The sequence below is a fragment of the Lampris incognitus genome, chromosome 1 (assembly GCF_029633865.1).
Source record: "Lampris incognitus isolate fLamInc1 chromosome 1, fLamInc1.hap2, whole genome shotgun sequence".
Lineage (NCBI taxonomy): Eukaryota > Metazoa > Chordata > Actinopteri > Lampriformes > Lampridae > Lampris > Lampris incognitus.
This window is the reverse complement of record NC_079211.1, coordinates 40,437,350-40,453,219: the sequence shown is the minus strand read 5'-3', so window position 1 is coordinate 40,453,219 and position 15,870 is coordinate 40,437,350. Positions and strand designations below refer to the sequence as shown.

General features: G+C 44.0%; 1 protein-coding gene across 2 annotated transcripts in view; it reads left to right on the top strand.

The window, feature by feature from the left end:
• The window catches only part of LOC130119319 (polycomb group RING finger protein 3), a 111,775-nt gene extending 103,029 nt beyond the window's left edge, over positions 1 to 8,746 (top strand). Inside the window, exons 9-10 of one of the 2 annotated variants that reach the window (XM_056287782.1) lie at positions 5,327 to 5,407; positions 7,808 to 8,746. In XM_056287782.1, the coding sequence (XP_056143757.1) occupies positions 5,327 to 5,407; positions 7,808 to 7,855 (129 nt within the window). In that variant the 3' untranslated portion in view covers positions 7,856 to 8,746. The remainder of the gene's footprint in view (positions 1 to 5,326; positions 5,408 to 7,807) is intronic. The other variant, XM_056287789.1, reaches the window with a different exon arrangement.
• Positions 8,747 to 15,870: the final 7,124 nt, after the last annotated feature.

Below are 15,870 nucleotides of genomic sequence, written 5' to 3'. Positions count from 1 at the left end.
GAGTTGTCATGCAGGCATTTGTCAGTAGGAAACAAGCCTCTGTAATGGTTTTATCTCACAAATTTGAGTTTCCGTCATGTGTTAAACAATCAAGAAATGCGGGGGGGGGGTAATTTGACATATTTTTTTTGGTGGGTGAAGAAATCATTGTAGGCATCTGACTTATTTGTTTTTATCATCTTCCATAGAGATGAGTGGGTGCTGCCTCATCACAGCATTGGCTTCCATAAAAAAAAAAACAACTGGCAAAGCAGCCTTACTGTGAGCCAGGCATTGTTGTCCTCTCTATTAACTCTCAAGAGCCAATGCTTTCAGACATTTTGTCTTCTATGGCAAGGCAAGCGGCGTGTTCTGCAACACAACCCTTTGTCAAAGAACAGTGTACCGTTTTCCCATTGCTGTATTTTGTGTACCCACCATTGTGGTCCTGTCATATATTTAAATGCCTCAGCAGCTGGCGGGAAGTCAATGTTTCATGAGATGCCTGTCGTCTGGTGAGATAAGAGCCTCCATTTGAGAAAAGTGACACTTGCTTTGCCAGAATATCAGCAAACATGAAAGGGAAACTGATCAAGATAGCTGTTATTAGCTACCTGAAATCCTTTACCTACAAAGATGCAAAAAAAAAAAACTTACAACGTTCTCCCTGTTTATCTCAATCTATATTTTTAATAATACTGACATACCTGTGGAGGCACAGAGGTGTTTAGGAGAGATGGCAGTGGAGTTTTTAACTATATTGTTTAAAACAGTCTAGGGAAGTGAGAGGATGCCTGAGGAGTGGAGAAGAAGCATACTGGTACCGATTTTCAAGAACAAGGGCGATGTGCAGAACTGTAGCAACTACAGAGGTATAAAGTTGATCAGCCACAGCATGAAGATATGGGAAAGAGTAATAGAAGCTAGGTTAAGAGGAGAGGTGACGATTAGCGAGCAGCAGTATGGTTTCATGCCAAGAGAGCACTACAGATGTGATGTTTGCTTTGAGAATGTTGATTGAGAAGTATAGAGAAGGCCAGAAAGAGTTGCATTGTGTCTTTGTAGATTTAGAGAAAGCATACAACAGGGTGCCAAGAGAGGAGATGTGGTATTGTATGAGGAAGTCAGGAGTTGCAGAGAAGTATGTAGGAGTGGTGCAGGATATGTATGAGGGAAGTGTGACAGTGGTGAGGTGTGCAGTTGGAATGACAGATGGGTTCAAGATGGAGGTGGAATTACATAAAAGATCGGTTCTGAGCCCTTTCTTGTTTGCAATGGTGATGTACAGGTTGACGGCGAGATCAGGCAGGAGTCTCTGTGGACTATGATGTTTGCGAATGACTTTGTGATCTGTGTGATCTGTAGTGAGAGTAGGGTGCAGGTTGAGGAGAGCCTGGAGAGGTGGAGGTATGCACTGGAGAAAAGAGGAATGAAAGTCAGTAGGAGCAAGACAGAATACCTATGCATGAATGAGAGGGAGGACAGTGGAATGGCGAGAATGCAAGGATTAGAGGTGATGAAAGCATATGAGTTTAACAGCTTGGGGTCAGCTGCACAAAGTAACAAGGAGTGTGGAAGAAAGGTGAAGAAGAGCGTGCTGGCAGGGTGGAGTGGGTGGAGAAGAGTGTCAGGAGTGATTTGTGACAGAAAGGTACCAGCAAGAGTTAAAGGGAAGGTTTACAAGATGGTTGTGAGACCGTCTATGCTATATGGTCTGAAGACAGTAGCACTGATGAAAAGACAGGAGGCAGAGCTGGAGGTAGCAGAGTTGAAGATGCTAAGATTTTCATTGGGAGTGACGAAGAAGGACAGGATTAGGAATGATTATATTAGAGGGACAGCTCAGGTTGGACGGTTTGGTGACAAAGCAAGAGAGGCAAAACTGAGATGGTTTGGACATGTGTGGAGGAGAGATGCTGGGTAATTTGGGAGAAGGATGCCGAATATGGAGCTGCCAGGGAAGAGGAAAGAGGAAGGCCAAAGAGGAGGTTTGTGGATGTTGTGAGGGAGGACATGAAGATGTCTGGTGTGACAGAGGAAGATGTGGATGACAGGAAGAGATGGAAACGGGTGATCTGCTGTGGCGACCCCTAATGGGAGTAGCTTAAAGTAGTAGTAGTAGTAGTAGTAGTAGTAGTAGTAGTAGATATTTTGAATAATACTGAATGATGAATTTCAAGTGCTGGAATAGGCTCCAGCATCTCTGCGACCCTGAGAGCAGGATAAGCGGTTCAGTTAATGGATGGATAGATGGATCTTTAGTTGATTCTTTTGGGAAATAGTGTCTTGGTCGGACTTATCACTACTGTATAACCATCTGGCCCAGGTCCTGTTGTTAGGCCAGAATTTAGAAAGTATGGCATTACATGGCTTGCAGAGAATGATCTATCATCCCTCTTGTCAAGATCTTGCATTGAAACAAGCTTTCTCTCTGTCAAACATGGTACATATCTCATTCTGCCTGAGAAACGATTTTTTGTCTACTTTTTTGCCACTTCTTTTTGCATACATATAGTCCAGTGAATGGTGCTTATTTAATGACATAGCAACTGTCAAAACTTCTGCACAGGTCCCGCTAGAGTATACGATCTGAAGAGAAACAAGAGTGTACTACACGTCCCTCTGAAGTATGCTTGACATTTAGCCTTTTTTCGCGCGGTCTCTGTGAATACTCAAAAGAAAAACAACCTTTGCTATTACACAATACAGACACTGCTACTTGGTTAGAATTCCAGTTTTAGTCCCACCAAACCCAAATTGAAGAGAGCACTTGAGGGAGGGCAAGAGTGCGAGCGTCTGATAACTACAGGCCGATATCGATGTTAAATTAAGTGTCTGTGGTTATTTTTGCTTGGTTGGATGAGCAACCCTCTTCATCTCTAGTAGAGATAACTAGAGTCCTCTCTTTATGTGTGTGTGTGCCTGCGTGTGGTTTTGTTACCTTTTGAAGACATTTTCCAGTATAAACACTAACCTTGTTGAGACCAGTAGTCCTCATGGGGATCAAAGCCTGGTCCGAGTTATGCAAAACATCATTTCTGGGCGTCAGGGTAGCGTAGCGGTCTATTCTGTTGCCTACCAACATGGGGATTGCCGGTTTGAATCCCCGTGTTCCCTCCGGCTTTCTCAGGCTTCCCTACAGACCCAATTAGCCGTGTCTGCGGGTGGGAAACCGGAAGTGTGTATGTGTCCTGGTCACCGCACTAGCGCCTCCTCTGGTCGGCCGGGGCACCTGTTTGGGGGGAAGGGGGCTGGGCAGAGGTGCAGAGTTGCCAAGTGCACATAAAACAGACATTAACACCAATTCCAATGTAATATTAGACAACACACAAACATGATTATTTGACAGGCTACCATTTAATGTGTCTTCATTCTCACTAGCATCTTCCTCTCTTTCCTACCATTCTATGAACACAGCAGGAGACCTTGAATAGTTGTGATCACGGCTCAGTTAGCCTAGGCAATCAGTTCGTTCTTTCTGGTTGAACGGGATGAATTGAATTATTGAAATGCCCTGTCACCATGTTGTTTTCCATTGGTAATGATGCACGTGGATGTTTTATGTTGGGAGACAGTGATACACCTGTAGACCAGGGTGTCTCCTCACCTGCCACCCAGTGACTGCTGGGATAGGCTGCAGTATCCCCGTGACCCTGAGAGCAGGATAAGGGGTCTGGATAATGGATGGATGGATGGATTAAAAAGGTTTAGGGCAGTAGTCATTATTTAAATTATTCATGAAATAGGCTAACATAACATACACAAAAGTGGCGCGTGTGATTTTGGATAAGTCTAGTGCACCTTCGCCTAAAGCCCGGAAACTACTGCACAATGCCTGCATCTGTGCTCAGACGTGGTCTGGCCAGGCGGAGACGCAGGCATAATATTTGGTTTTATTTGGCACCAACTAGCACTGCACCTGATTTTGACTGATACACCCTGTACTGCCACCCCACGGCCATTTCGGCACAAACGATGTCACGTTGAGCCCAAAAATTAGCAAAAGTGCCCATACGAGAGAAAAACCACCTTGAGCCCAATGAAATTGTCCCTACATCTACGTTAGCGCTAACGCCAGCCTGGCTCCATCCGGAAGCTAGAACCCTGTGTCTCTCTTTCTCTTTCCATCTCTCTCTCTCTCTCTCCCTCCCTCCCTCTCTCTCTCTCTCTCTCTCTCTCTCTCTCTCTCTCTCTCTCTCTCTCTCTCTCTCTCTCTCTCTCTCTCTCTCTCTCTCTCTTTCTCCCACCCTTCCTTCTAATTCTAGCTCGCTCTCCTTTTCTGCGCCATTGCCTATCTCCCTCTCGCTTTGTGTGACTTGCTCTCTCCATCTTTCTAAACTGCTTCACCCCCGGTAGACCTTCTGCACTCAGCTCATTATTAATTGACAGACGTGTACACGAGGGGGCGCCCGGCAGAATATCAATGTTTTAAGTTATAGGAGGAGAGGTTGCTGGCAAGGAAGGCTTTTGCTGCTGTTGGGTCCCAGTCAACTTTTTTTGTGTGTGTGTGACCCCCCCCCTTTTCCTCTCCAATTGTATCTGGCCAATTACTCCCCTCTTCTGAGCCGCCCCAGTCGCTGCCCCTCTGCCAATTCGGGGAGGGCTGCAGACTACCACATGCCTCCTCTGATACATGTGGCGTTGCCAGCCGCTTCTTTTCACCTGACAGTGAGGAGTTTCACCAGGGGGACGTAGTGCGTAGGAGGATCATGCTATTCCCCCTAGTTCCCCCTCCCTCCTGAACAGATGCCCCAACCAACCAGAGGAGGCGCTAGTGCAGTGACCAGGACACATACATGCATCCGGCTTCCCACTCGCCGACATGGCCAATTGTGTCTATAGGGACGCGTGACCAAGCTGGAGGCAACACGGGGATTCAAACCGGCGATCCCCGTGTTGGTAGGCAACGGAATAGACCGCTACCCTACCCGGATGACCTCCAGTCAACTTTTATATTCGCCCTGGAAAAAACACACACACACACACACACACACACACACACACACACACACACACACACACACACACACGTTTCATGAATGCTTACTGTGAAACAAACAGAGCTGCTCTACAGATGTTTTGACAGAGGGTAAAATGTTAAGATGAGAAAGTTCAGGTTGGGTTTGGAAATTTGGTTTTAGTGCTCTGCATCAAAGGTGAAAGGTCAAACCAAACACAGAAAATAAGAATATCTGGCATATAAACCGGGGATTTCTCCAGCTTACTTCAAGTCTCCTTTTTTCCCGTTGAACAAAATGTGATTCAGTGTGATTCAGTGTGCACAGAGTTTGGACAGTCTCAGGTGAGGTGTTGCTTAACGGTTGTCTACATGTCTTCCTTTCCACAGCTGGACATTTTATGCAACGAGGAAATCTTGGGGAAGGACCACACTTTGAAATTTGTTGTTGTGACGAGATGGAGATTTAAGGTAATCACCACTCCCCAAAGGAGGCTGTACTTGTATTGAGCGGGCCTCCTGCTCCTCACTGATTGTCTGTGTAGATGACTGGAAAGCAAGATAACATGAGCCTCAAACTGTTATCACATCAAGAAATGTTGATGCATTCATTTGTAGATCTAATAGGATTTGATTGGTGCTAAGGAAGCATAACTAAGTAGGTTCTGCTGCTGTGCTCAGACTCACATCCAAACTCACACTCATCACCTGTAATGCACGTAAACAATTGACACAGATTTGAAACTTAGTGATATTGCTAAGATAGATTTTTCATGTTAGATTTTCATTTTCCTGGTGCTAAGGGGAAAAAGCTTGTCATGATTCATGACCGATACAGATCGATTTTGTGTTTTGCTCGAATATGTGCTCTTATATTCACCAATGTGTGCCCTTTCAGTGGTCCCCATTGTGAGTTGCCATTTCGACCGAAAGACTAATGAGTCAATTTTCTGCAACACAGGGATTGAGTCCTGAACAATATTGTTTTAGAATCGCCATCACAGTGCACACATGCAACAGTCACAGTGCACACATGCAACAGTCGCATTGCACACATGCAACAGTCATGGTGCACACATGCAACAGTCACAGTGCACACATGCAACAGTCACATTGCACACATGCAACAGTCACAGTGCAAAGGCTGCAGGACCCCATCAGTCATGTTAGCCTAAAACTCTTGGGCCCTATTTAAATGATCATGGTCTAAAGTGCATGTCGGATGTGTCCAAATCCACTTTTTGCTACATGAACGCCACATAATTTGGGCGCAAAGTAAGTCGCAAAGGGGTTGTCCTTAAGTCTCTTAATTAATCATAGGTGTGTTTTGGTGTAACATGAATGAAACCAATCAGTGCCATCTCCCATTCCCTTTAAATGTCAGGTGCGTTCGCACCTTGGCACATCGCTATTCAAATGGTGGATTTGGCAAGAATCCATCTCAGTTTTCAGCTGAGGAAAGAGATCTGTTCACGTGCGAATTTAAAGCACATGCGCAGACCGTCGACAGGAGCAGCAGGAATCCACCAAAACATCGTGATGTGCACGATAATAATCTCTCACATTGTTTTTAGTTGTAAACTTGTGCATGCTGGTGGGCTGCTGTGTGTATAACAAACAGTGTGTACATGTGTTGTGCACCCGCAGCTCACTATCTGAATAATGTGCGCTTTAGATCGCAGGAAAATGTTGCGCCATTAACTTTAGACCAGGTTTTGTTTTTGTCAATGGTGCAACACTTTCCGCTGCCTCAAGATAGCAATGTGCCAAACGAGGTGCCGGACCATACCTCATATAAGATGGGCGGGGAAATGACAACTGCGTCGGTCTGAAACTAGCAAAGACACTTGTGCTGCGCTTGATAGAAAACAAACTCGAGCAAAGTCTTCTTTTTATGACTCCTCTTGAAGAAAAATATTCTAGCCCGTCCGACAAATAGTATAATTTAGTGTTATTGAATGACTTTTTGGCCAGCTGTCTTACTTCGCCTCTAAAGTCACCCTCAGCATTGCTAGGATAAATTCTTTGCAGTTGGCGCTTTAAAGTTAAAAGCTGAACTGATCTGGTGAAATAATGTTTTTGTTCATTAATACTGCATTACATATTGCAAAACACAAAATATCAGTTTTGTTTATTTTTTTTCCACCATGGTTCGACCCATTCAGGTAACTTTTGGCCATCAAAAAAAGAATAAATGGGGTGCCCGGGTAGCGTAGTGGTCTATTACGTTGCCTACCAACATGGGGATCTCGGTTCGAATCCTCAGGGATCCTGGTTCGAATCCCTCTAGCTTGGTCGGGCATCCCTACAGACACAATTGACCGTGTCTGCGGGTGGGAAGCCGGATGTGGGTACGTGTCCTGGTCGCTGCACTAGCGCTTCCTCTGGTCAGTCAGGGTGCTTGTTCAGGGGGGAGGGGGAACTGGGGGTGAATAGCGTGATCCTCCCACGCGCTACGTCCCCCTGGCGAAACTCCTCACTCTCAGGTGAAAAGAAGCGGCTGGCGATTCCACGTGTATCAGAGGAGGCATGTGGTAGTCTGCAGCCCTCCCCGGATCAGCAGAGGGGGTAGAGGGTAGAGCAGTGACCAGGAAAGCTTGGAAGAGTGGGAACAATTGGGGAGGGGGGGGGGGTAAATAAATGTTTTGGTAATCAAACCTAAGACATTATTAAGGAAGAGAGGTAATATTATCATGATGTCGACTGCAGTTTCATTTCACATGTTTTGATAACTGGTTGAGTTCAGCTGGATAGGCCAGAATCTGGCGACTAAAGAGAAGAGAGAAAAGAAGTGAGAGAGAAGAGAGAAAAAGAGTATAGGGTTAACAAATGTACATTTCTGCTGAGGTTTTGTTCTGCTCTTCATTTCAGAAATCTCCCCTCCTGCTCCATTACAGACCTAAGATGGATCTGCTGTAGCAGGAACGGACACACAGTGGGTTGTTTTTGGCCCAGAGGCCACAGGACTGTGCCGAACGCCCTTTTTATTTATGCAGAGACGATCAACACCAAGCAAGCAACCACCCGCAGCGAAAGTCCACAAAAGCCAGCAAACTGGGATGGGCGGTGGGGGAGACGACACAGACTCAACAAAAGCAGCAGTTTCCAGCACAGATATTGCTACACTGGCAGTTTTTGGAACTGAAACAACCTCTTTTTTTTTTGTCCGCTGCATCCTAGATATGTGAAAAAAAAAGGAGAGAAAGCATATATTTATACTTTTGTACAGAGGAGACACGTGGAACCAAGACACTATCGGTGCTCTGTTTACACACAACCAAGATGTCGGGGAATCATAATTTTTCTTTATTTTTATTTTTATTTCTAATTTCAGGGGGGAGGAGACTTCCTTACAGACTTCAATGTCTCTCCACCTGACGATATGACTGAGGAGGAGGAGGGAAGTTTTTTTTTTTTTATATATATAAAGATGTTTTGTTCTGTTTTTTCACAATACACTCAACATGTCTTGGGAGCACAGAAGGTATATAAAAGTTATATTGCAAGACATCGTTCTTAAGCTGATTATCAAGCTGTGTTCTTGTCTCTGAGTTTTATTTTTTGGCTTCCTCTAATTTGCTATTGGGTTCTTTGATGATTGTCAATTGTGAATAGGCAAACATTTTGTGTAGTAATTTATGTTCTATATACCAATATTGTACATAAAATGTCATTACAAGAGAGATTGAAGAGAGTAAGAGAGAGAGACTTTAGACTGTTAAATAGAGCGGATCCCAGAAGTGCTATCTATATGATGGGTTATATGTATTTAGAATGGAGGAAAATTAGGTTTTTAAAGACAGACTCGCTATCAGTATCAAAATATATAATTGCATCTTTATGTTGTCTGAGAAAGACACAAAACAAATATATCAGATCCTCTGCCACTTTTGCTTCTAAGGGGGCGGGTGGGGGTTGGGGGGGGCTGCCTATGTCGCAATGCTGTTAGTTTTGTAAGAGTTTGAGGTAGATAAGCCAAACAGAAAGCTTCAAAACGTTCCCACCCTGTGTTACTCATCTCCTCTGTCTTCCATGGAAAATAATTCAGCTTTTTTTTTTCTCAAATTTTTTGTTTTAGGATGGCATAAGTGAGACGAAAAAAAAAAAAAGAATAATATTCTGCAGAACACTGGTGTCCAGAAATGCCGTGCAAGATATAAAAAAAAGCAATATGCAGCCACAGAGGGGGCAAAAAGGAGAGCCGATTTTACTGGTTAAATCTCTGTATTCACGCCAGGCAGTCGTTTATTATCCGTCCTTATGCTCATTCAGACTCTGCAGCCCGGCTGGCAGACAGCTGGTTAATCCACTGAGCTGCAGGAAGGGATCTGGAGGATCCACCTGCTTCGGTTGTACACCTTAACCACCCGGCCGTAGACGTTGTTTGCGCCCTTACAGAATGTAGTACCTGCTGGGCCAACTTGACCACATGTTTTCATTAGACAGTTTCGCTTCAGGCCTTTGTAGCTCTAGAGAAAAACAAAGAGCCAGAGGAGTTTGTCCGTGGATAAGAAGTGGACTTGTTCGTTAATTGAAAGTCAAGGGGTTATTATTTCCCTTATCCAAGCTGTATCTGGCATGAAATAACAACGCAGAAACGTAAATTTTTCACCCTAGCATTTCCAGATGTCTTCTTTCTTTCCTTTTTTTTTTTTTTTTTTTTTACAAATCTCTGCATCATTCAGGTATTGCACAGGGATCATGTTCATTTTTTTTCTTCTAACATTACAGTATAAAGTTCTGAAAGAGAAATGACTAAATGGTCATTTGGTGCTTTTAAATGTATGTCACCAATCTTGAGGGATGTCTGCCCCTCGACTGCGTTCTGTGTTTGCTTTGTGACTCAAGAAGCTGAAGGATTGTCTTACAAAGTAGTCTTAAATCTCAATGCCCTCCTTGTCGTTCAGCGAAGACCGCTTAATCGTTTTTAAACTTTTTCACAACTGGACCCACAACACCATTTCAGACCTCAAGTAGCATTACCTCACTGGCAACAGCATGCTGATCATTTCCCCTTTGCAAAGGTTCTTTGTATCTTCTCTGAAAAACGTGTTTTGTCTCATAGAATGTCCAAGTGCAGGGTTCTTTCAGTCTGGGATGGGTAAGGCAAAGAACTTCAAATATTTTTCAATTTCTTAGTTTGGAAATTGCACAAAAAAAAAAGCTCCCAAGTATGGAAAACTGTTTGTGTTCAATGCCAATAGGCTTTGTGACCACTATAAACCTGCTGTCATTTTATATATTGTGATATCTGCCGCTTTTGGAGATTTAGCTCATGCTGAAAAGGTGATTGATAGACCGTCACACCACCCGTGCACCATCAGCATAGTCACAAAACTCTAGTCAAGAGATTAAGGTCTTGACATAGGATGGGATCGTGAATCGCAAAATGGAAGTGAGGAACTGTTGAGGGGCTATGGCATGCACATTAAATAAACAGAGACCGATACAGGTCTTAACCAAACCAGCTCAACCAAAACTGTTTGGCTAACAGTCGTCAACCAACATTTTCCGCATGTGTTAATGTTTGGCCTTTTGTAGTACCATCCCTCAGTCCTGTGAATAAACCTGTGTAGTAACTGTTTAATAATGTACATGATAACAGCGTGTCAGTACTTAAGGAACATCTTAATACTTGATGTACTTGAGGTGATGCTAAACATTATGCATTATGTATTTTCATTAAGTACTAACAGTCTTGCATTGTACTTTTAATACCTTCTCATCGGTTACAACACAGGGTTGTAAGATCCTCGTTGGCAATTGACGCCTGATTTTATAATGGTGTGTCGCACATAAGTCATCTCCTTTGTAGTCTTAAGATGTGAAAGACTTCTGCAGTGCTTCCTCCTGCAAAACACCCGATCGTACTGCGTAGTGGTTTTCCTGAAAGCGTTGCAACATTGAATGGAAAGAGCCCAGCTGATTGGACTCCAAAGAAACCATAAAAATTATTGCTTCAATGCCGTTTTGACTGTTTGACCAACCAGTGAGTGTCATGGTGTGTTTTGGTTTATCTTTTTCTGTTATTCGGTTCCTTAACGTGTCATCATGCCGTTTGACCTTGGCCCATCCAAAACGCCCTGTGTTTTAAGTGTGCAGCTCTTGCAATCCCTTATGCATGTACAACAGAGTTTCACTTCAAGTATTGTAACTGATGAATGACCTTAAGGTGCTACTGGGTATAACCATTACTAAAGAAACCCCCCCCCCCCCCATCAAAACAAACAATGATGTTGTTTGCCATGCAGTACATTCTCTGCTTGGTACTGTACAAGTGGCTGCCATTGAAACAAAGACTGCTCGTGGGAATTCTTCTCGCTGTTTTGTTTTTCTTTGACTCTGCTTGTTTTGTCCCCTGTGAGTGTTCAGAGAGCCCTCTGACTGCCAGCATGGAGCAGGGGCTCTAGGGTAACGGGCCTCGGGGCCGTCGGGGGTGGGGTTGGGGAGGGGGTCTGGGGGTCGTCCCTGTCTCTGTGCAACACGGTGCTTCTTTACGGTGCTAACTTCTTTCTCGTACAAACTGTTCACATCTCAAAGAGTTGGCGTAATGGGGGCGGGGGGGGGGGGGCAGGCTTCTTGTCATGAGCTGTGGTGATGCCTCTTTTCTTTTGTTTGTTTTTCCCCAGAGGTCTTTGTGCCGAGGCCATACACGCTAGAGTCTTGGGGTGTCTTTACTTGTCACAGCTGTCTTGCTGTGCAGATAAAGAAGGTTCTGACTCTTTCCCTTGTCCTTTTTTTGTTTGGTTTGCTGTACTCGATGGCCGGGGCTCACGCCAGGAAGCAGACACAGAGAATTTTAAGTAAGTCACGGACTGGTGCCGGTGCTATGAAAAACAAACGAATAGCGATGAGAAATAGGCCGTGTTATTTCCTGCTTCAAAGAGAAACTTGCACTTCTTTCGGGACTCTCGGCAGTCACAGTTCAAACCACAGTGTCACCGGTGAAATGTTTGCGTTTGCACCAAGGCAGATTTGGGCTTTCCTCACCTTATCGTAGATAATTGGCTCAGCAGATTTGTAGGTCTGGAGCAGCTACAGCTAAGAAAGGCGGTGTTTTCCAAAGTTCACTCCAGCTCCCTCGAGACTAGATCTTCACCAAGCCTCAAAAGAGAGTGTGTGTATGTGTGTGCACGTGCGTTAGCGTATCCTGCTGGCTGCATATTCCATCCCCTGTGCAGCGGAAGGGATCGATGTTTACGCTTTTATCATCGCGAACATTGAGACATCAGTGCCGCTACACTTGAGAGCCAGGCTAAGAGGCTTACAGGAGGTCCGACTCCGCTTCACCGACTAACATGAGTCGGTGTCAGCTCGGAAAAGTTTTCCTGCATGTAGCAGAGGCCGCAGCCTGTCAGAGCATCGACTCATGCACTCCTGCTCTCTGATTTGACCTTGACCAGCTGTCAGCCCCCTTCGTTATCTCCCACCCCGCATCCGTCTGGTGCTCAGGGAGGGGGAGCTGGTGTGGAATTTTTATCCGAGGCGGTTTTGCAACCTCCCTCCCAAGTGGACTGTCAGCACCGGGGGATTGTTAGTCTACCCAGCACCATATTTGTGTAGACTTGTAAACGGCCTGTCTAGGCTTCTTCTCTGCCTGAACTCGGCAGAGTCTCGGACGGTTTTCTGAAAGCAGCAAGGTTCATTTCGTGTCTGCCAAGGATGGCACCCAAACCATTCCCGGGGGACTTCAAATGGCTCTGCTTGTTTACTCCACTCTGTGTCCACTCTGGGAGTTTGGTAGCTTCTTTTGTTGCCGAGGTCTGTATTTCTCCTTTATTTCTAAATCCTTTGGCAAGCTTGGTAATCTCACAATCAGGCTGTGTGTGTATGCGCGTGTATGTGTGCGTGCATGCAAAAGAGAAACCACAGGGGTCACCGAAACAGCTAGAAAGACTAAGATGCACTCCACAAAATAAAAAGGTGTATGGGTTGTTTGCCTGGAGGGGGGTTGGGGGTGGGGTTATCGCACCACTGCCCCCCCTGCTCTAAGAAGCTTGTTTGGCTCTGTAAAGGCACCATGCTCAAGTGCACAGAATCAAGTTCTGTACTGGCAGTTTTCAGAGCAACTCTGGTTAGATTTTTTTTTTCTTCTTTTTTTTGGACATGCGTTCACAGTCCAGGATCAAATTTCCATTGCGACTGATGCTTTTCGAGACATTGCACTGTCACTGACCTCTACAGGGCTACATGTGTTTAGATAAGGAACGCCCTGTCACAAAGCAGCAGTGGTTGATCAATGACACGTATGTATGAATAATCCATTGAGAACCTCTGGTTTTAATTCCCACGTAGTTTGGGAAATTGGTCTGCCAGCTACAAACCCTCACAGTGGCATGCCCCCATGAGCCATAGCTGATGTCATGAAAAAAAAAATCTGTCCATTTTTGTATTAATATTATTTATTTATGCTGTAAAGAAATGACTTCTGCAGTAGCTTGCTTGTTAATGAATTTTGGTTAAGGAGATTGGCTCTCCTTTGTGCTCTTGAATTTGTATCATTTCTTTCAAAAAAAAAAATTTTTTTTTCCTTCTCTTTGTCTAACAACACATACCGGACTCTGAAATGTTACTTCTTAAATTATGAATTTGTAATGAAACGCCCTTTTTATATTATTCTAAGTGTCTTCATGTCTACGCAATGCTCTGTCTATTTACAACAAACAAACAAAAAAAAATAAAAAAACAGGTTTTTTTTTTAAGTTTTGGGGTCAAGGGCAGGAAAAATAGATCATAAATCTGGCAATGTGGCTAATTGTATTTGCAAGGAAAATGTGCAATATACGTTTCTCAGATGGCTCCAAGTTTCAGCGTAGAAATCCAATTCTCTTTGTCTCCATTTTTATTTCCAGTCAATTCCTCAGGTCACTAAATGCCTTCTGGTCCTGAGGGTGACCAGGAAATCTCAGAACATACACTAATGCACCCGAAATACAAGATGACTGGATTTTATTTTGGTCTTGTCTCAATACCTTTTCTTTTTTCCCAGTTTGTGACACAATTTTCTTTTTATTTCCTTCGGGTTAACGCGGGCACTTAATTCAGGTGCCCTTTTCCTTGCCTCCTTTTGTATTTTTGTTATTTATTGCACATGTAATGAAATGGTTTCCATTACCACATTTGATTCAAGGAGTTTTGGGTTTAGAAATGGGGCTGGAATTTCTTACGTACAGTACTACGGAAGCTTTTGTCAAAACCTAAGTGTGTATTTCATCAATAAATGCCTTTAAAAGTGCTTCTGATTCTGTACTGGCACATTTCTGTCCCTTTTGTTTGGACATTATGACTGCTAACATTGAGTTCACTGTCCTCCTCGTTGCCCTGGTCATGCAAAATGCAAATTGGAGTGTCTTGACACTGCCGAGAGACTCCGGTCCTCTGATGTTTGTCAAAGCACTTGAGAAAATTATTTTCTACAAATGTTGGTGCCTTTGGGTAACAGCTATTAAAAGGAAGAAGACGTGTTATTGTGAAAATTAATTATGAATCTTCCCGCTTTGGCAGAGAATTTTCACCCCATCCCCACAATCTTCTTTCCCTGCAAAGAAAGCAACATGCCATTTTTTTCATGCAACTTTTTCCTTTGCTCTCTAAATTAAAGCATCTTTTTTGTGATCGTTCACATTGTACATATGGTACGTCCCAAGTATTTGTGTTGCATTTCCACCTTTTGTGGTTTGCCGTAGCTATCTTTTAGCCATCAGTTTTCCTAAAGTAATGTAACCCCTCCTGTCCGACTCTCTAAGAACCCTTAAACAAACTGCATGAATTATTCTCAGATTCTGTTTCACCCATGTCCAGCTCAGTGTTCCCATAGTTGCCTCACAGCTGTTATCGAGTTGTCTGGATGGATCACGTGAAGCTGGCACCATTCCCCTCTGCTTCTTACTGAACTGACGTGGGATGCCGGCTTTAATTTTTCAACGTAGAGTGAGATATGTAACGTCCTACTTTCCTCTGTATGTCTTCTATGATCACTTTGCACTGTAAGTGAAGACTTTTGCCCTTGGAAAATGGGTACATCCATTTCCAGTTTGTGCTCGGACACTGGAAATTGTCTATATCGGTACCAGCGTTACCCGGACGAAGTGCCAGTAAAATAGTTAGAGGGAAAAAGGCTCCCTGAAAATCCAGTTTGAAAGCCGGACAAGTTGGACAAATCTGATCAGGCAAAATGAATGAAAAGTGTGCTCCCTTCGCTGAGCAAAACACCTCAGCTCTTACTGTGCAGGCCGAGTTACTAACTGACCAACAGCGAAACAGTATGGGGATACTGGGCAGCTCCCATTTCCACATCTGTCATGCAGATGCTAAAAAAAGGGCACTTGCACTTTGTCAACCTTCTGTAGATTTGATATTCTTCAAGTATTTCCAAGACTGCAGACCCATGATCTATTTTTAGAAATGGTATATTTGGAAAAGATCCGACACCATGAAACATAAATGAACGTCTTTCATCTTCCCGCCATTACCCGTTGATGCCTTACTTTTAATCTGAAAACCTCTTGCAATAATAAGGGGTGGAATTAATTTTTTATCGCCTTCCCTGTACTGCAGGAGCATATGAGCCAGGGTTTGCTCGCTGCTCGCGGTTTGGAGGAGAAGTTTCAAAAGACAAATTTGAAACAAAGGGGTTTCCATTTGTTGTGGGGGAAGTATTTGTTCGTTTCCTCCGGGCCATTAGATAGCAGTGGTTCCAGCATCTGTGGGTGTAGCGAGCAGATCAGTGTGTAATGAGACAGAGCACAGCAACATTATTGGCTCATTAATCGAGTCTGGTGGGAGAGATGGATCCTCTTTTTGTCCTCCCAATTTGTGCCGCGGTTTATCACAACCACTAAAATCTTTTGCTTCGAGTTTATTGCAATGACTAGAATCGTTGTTGTTACAACCTGCCCCAATTCCTAATATCACTTGTGTTATAGCATTTCTCA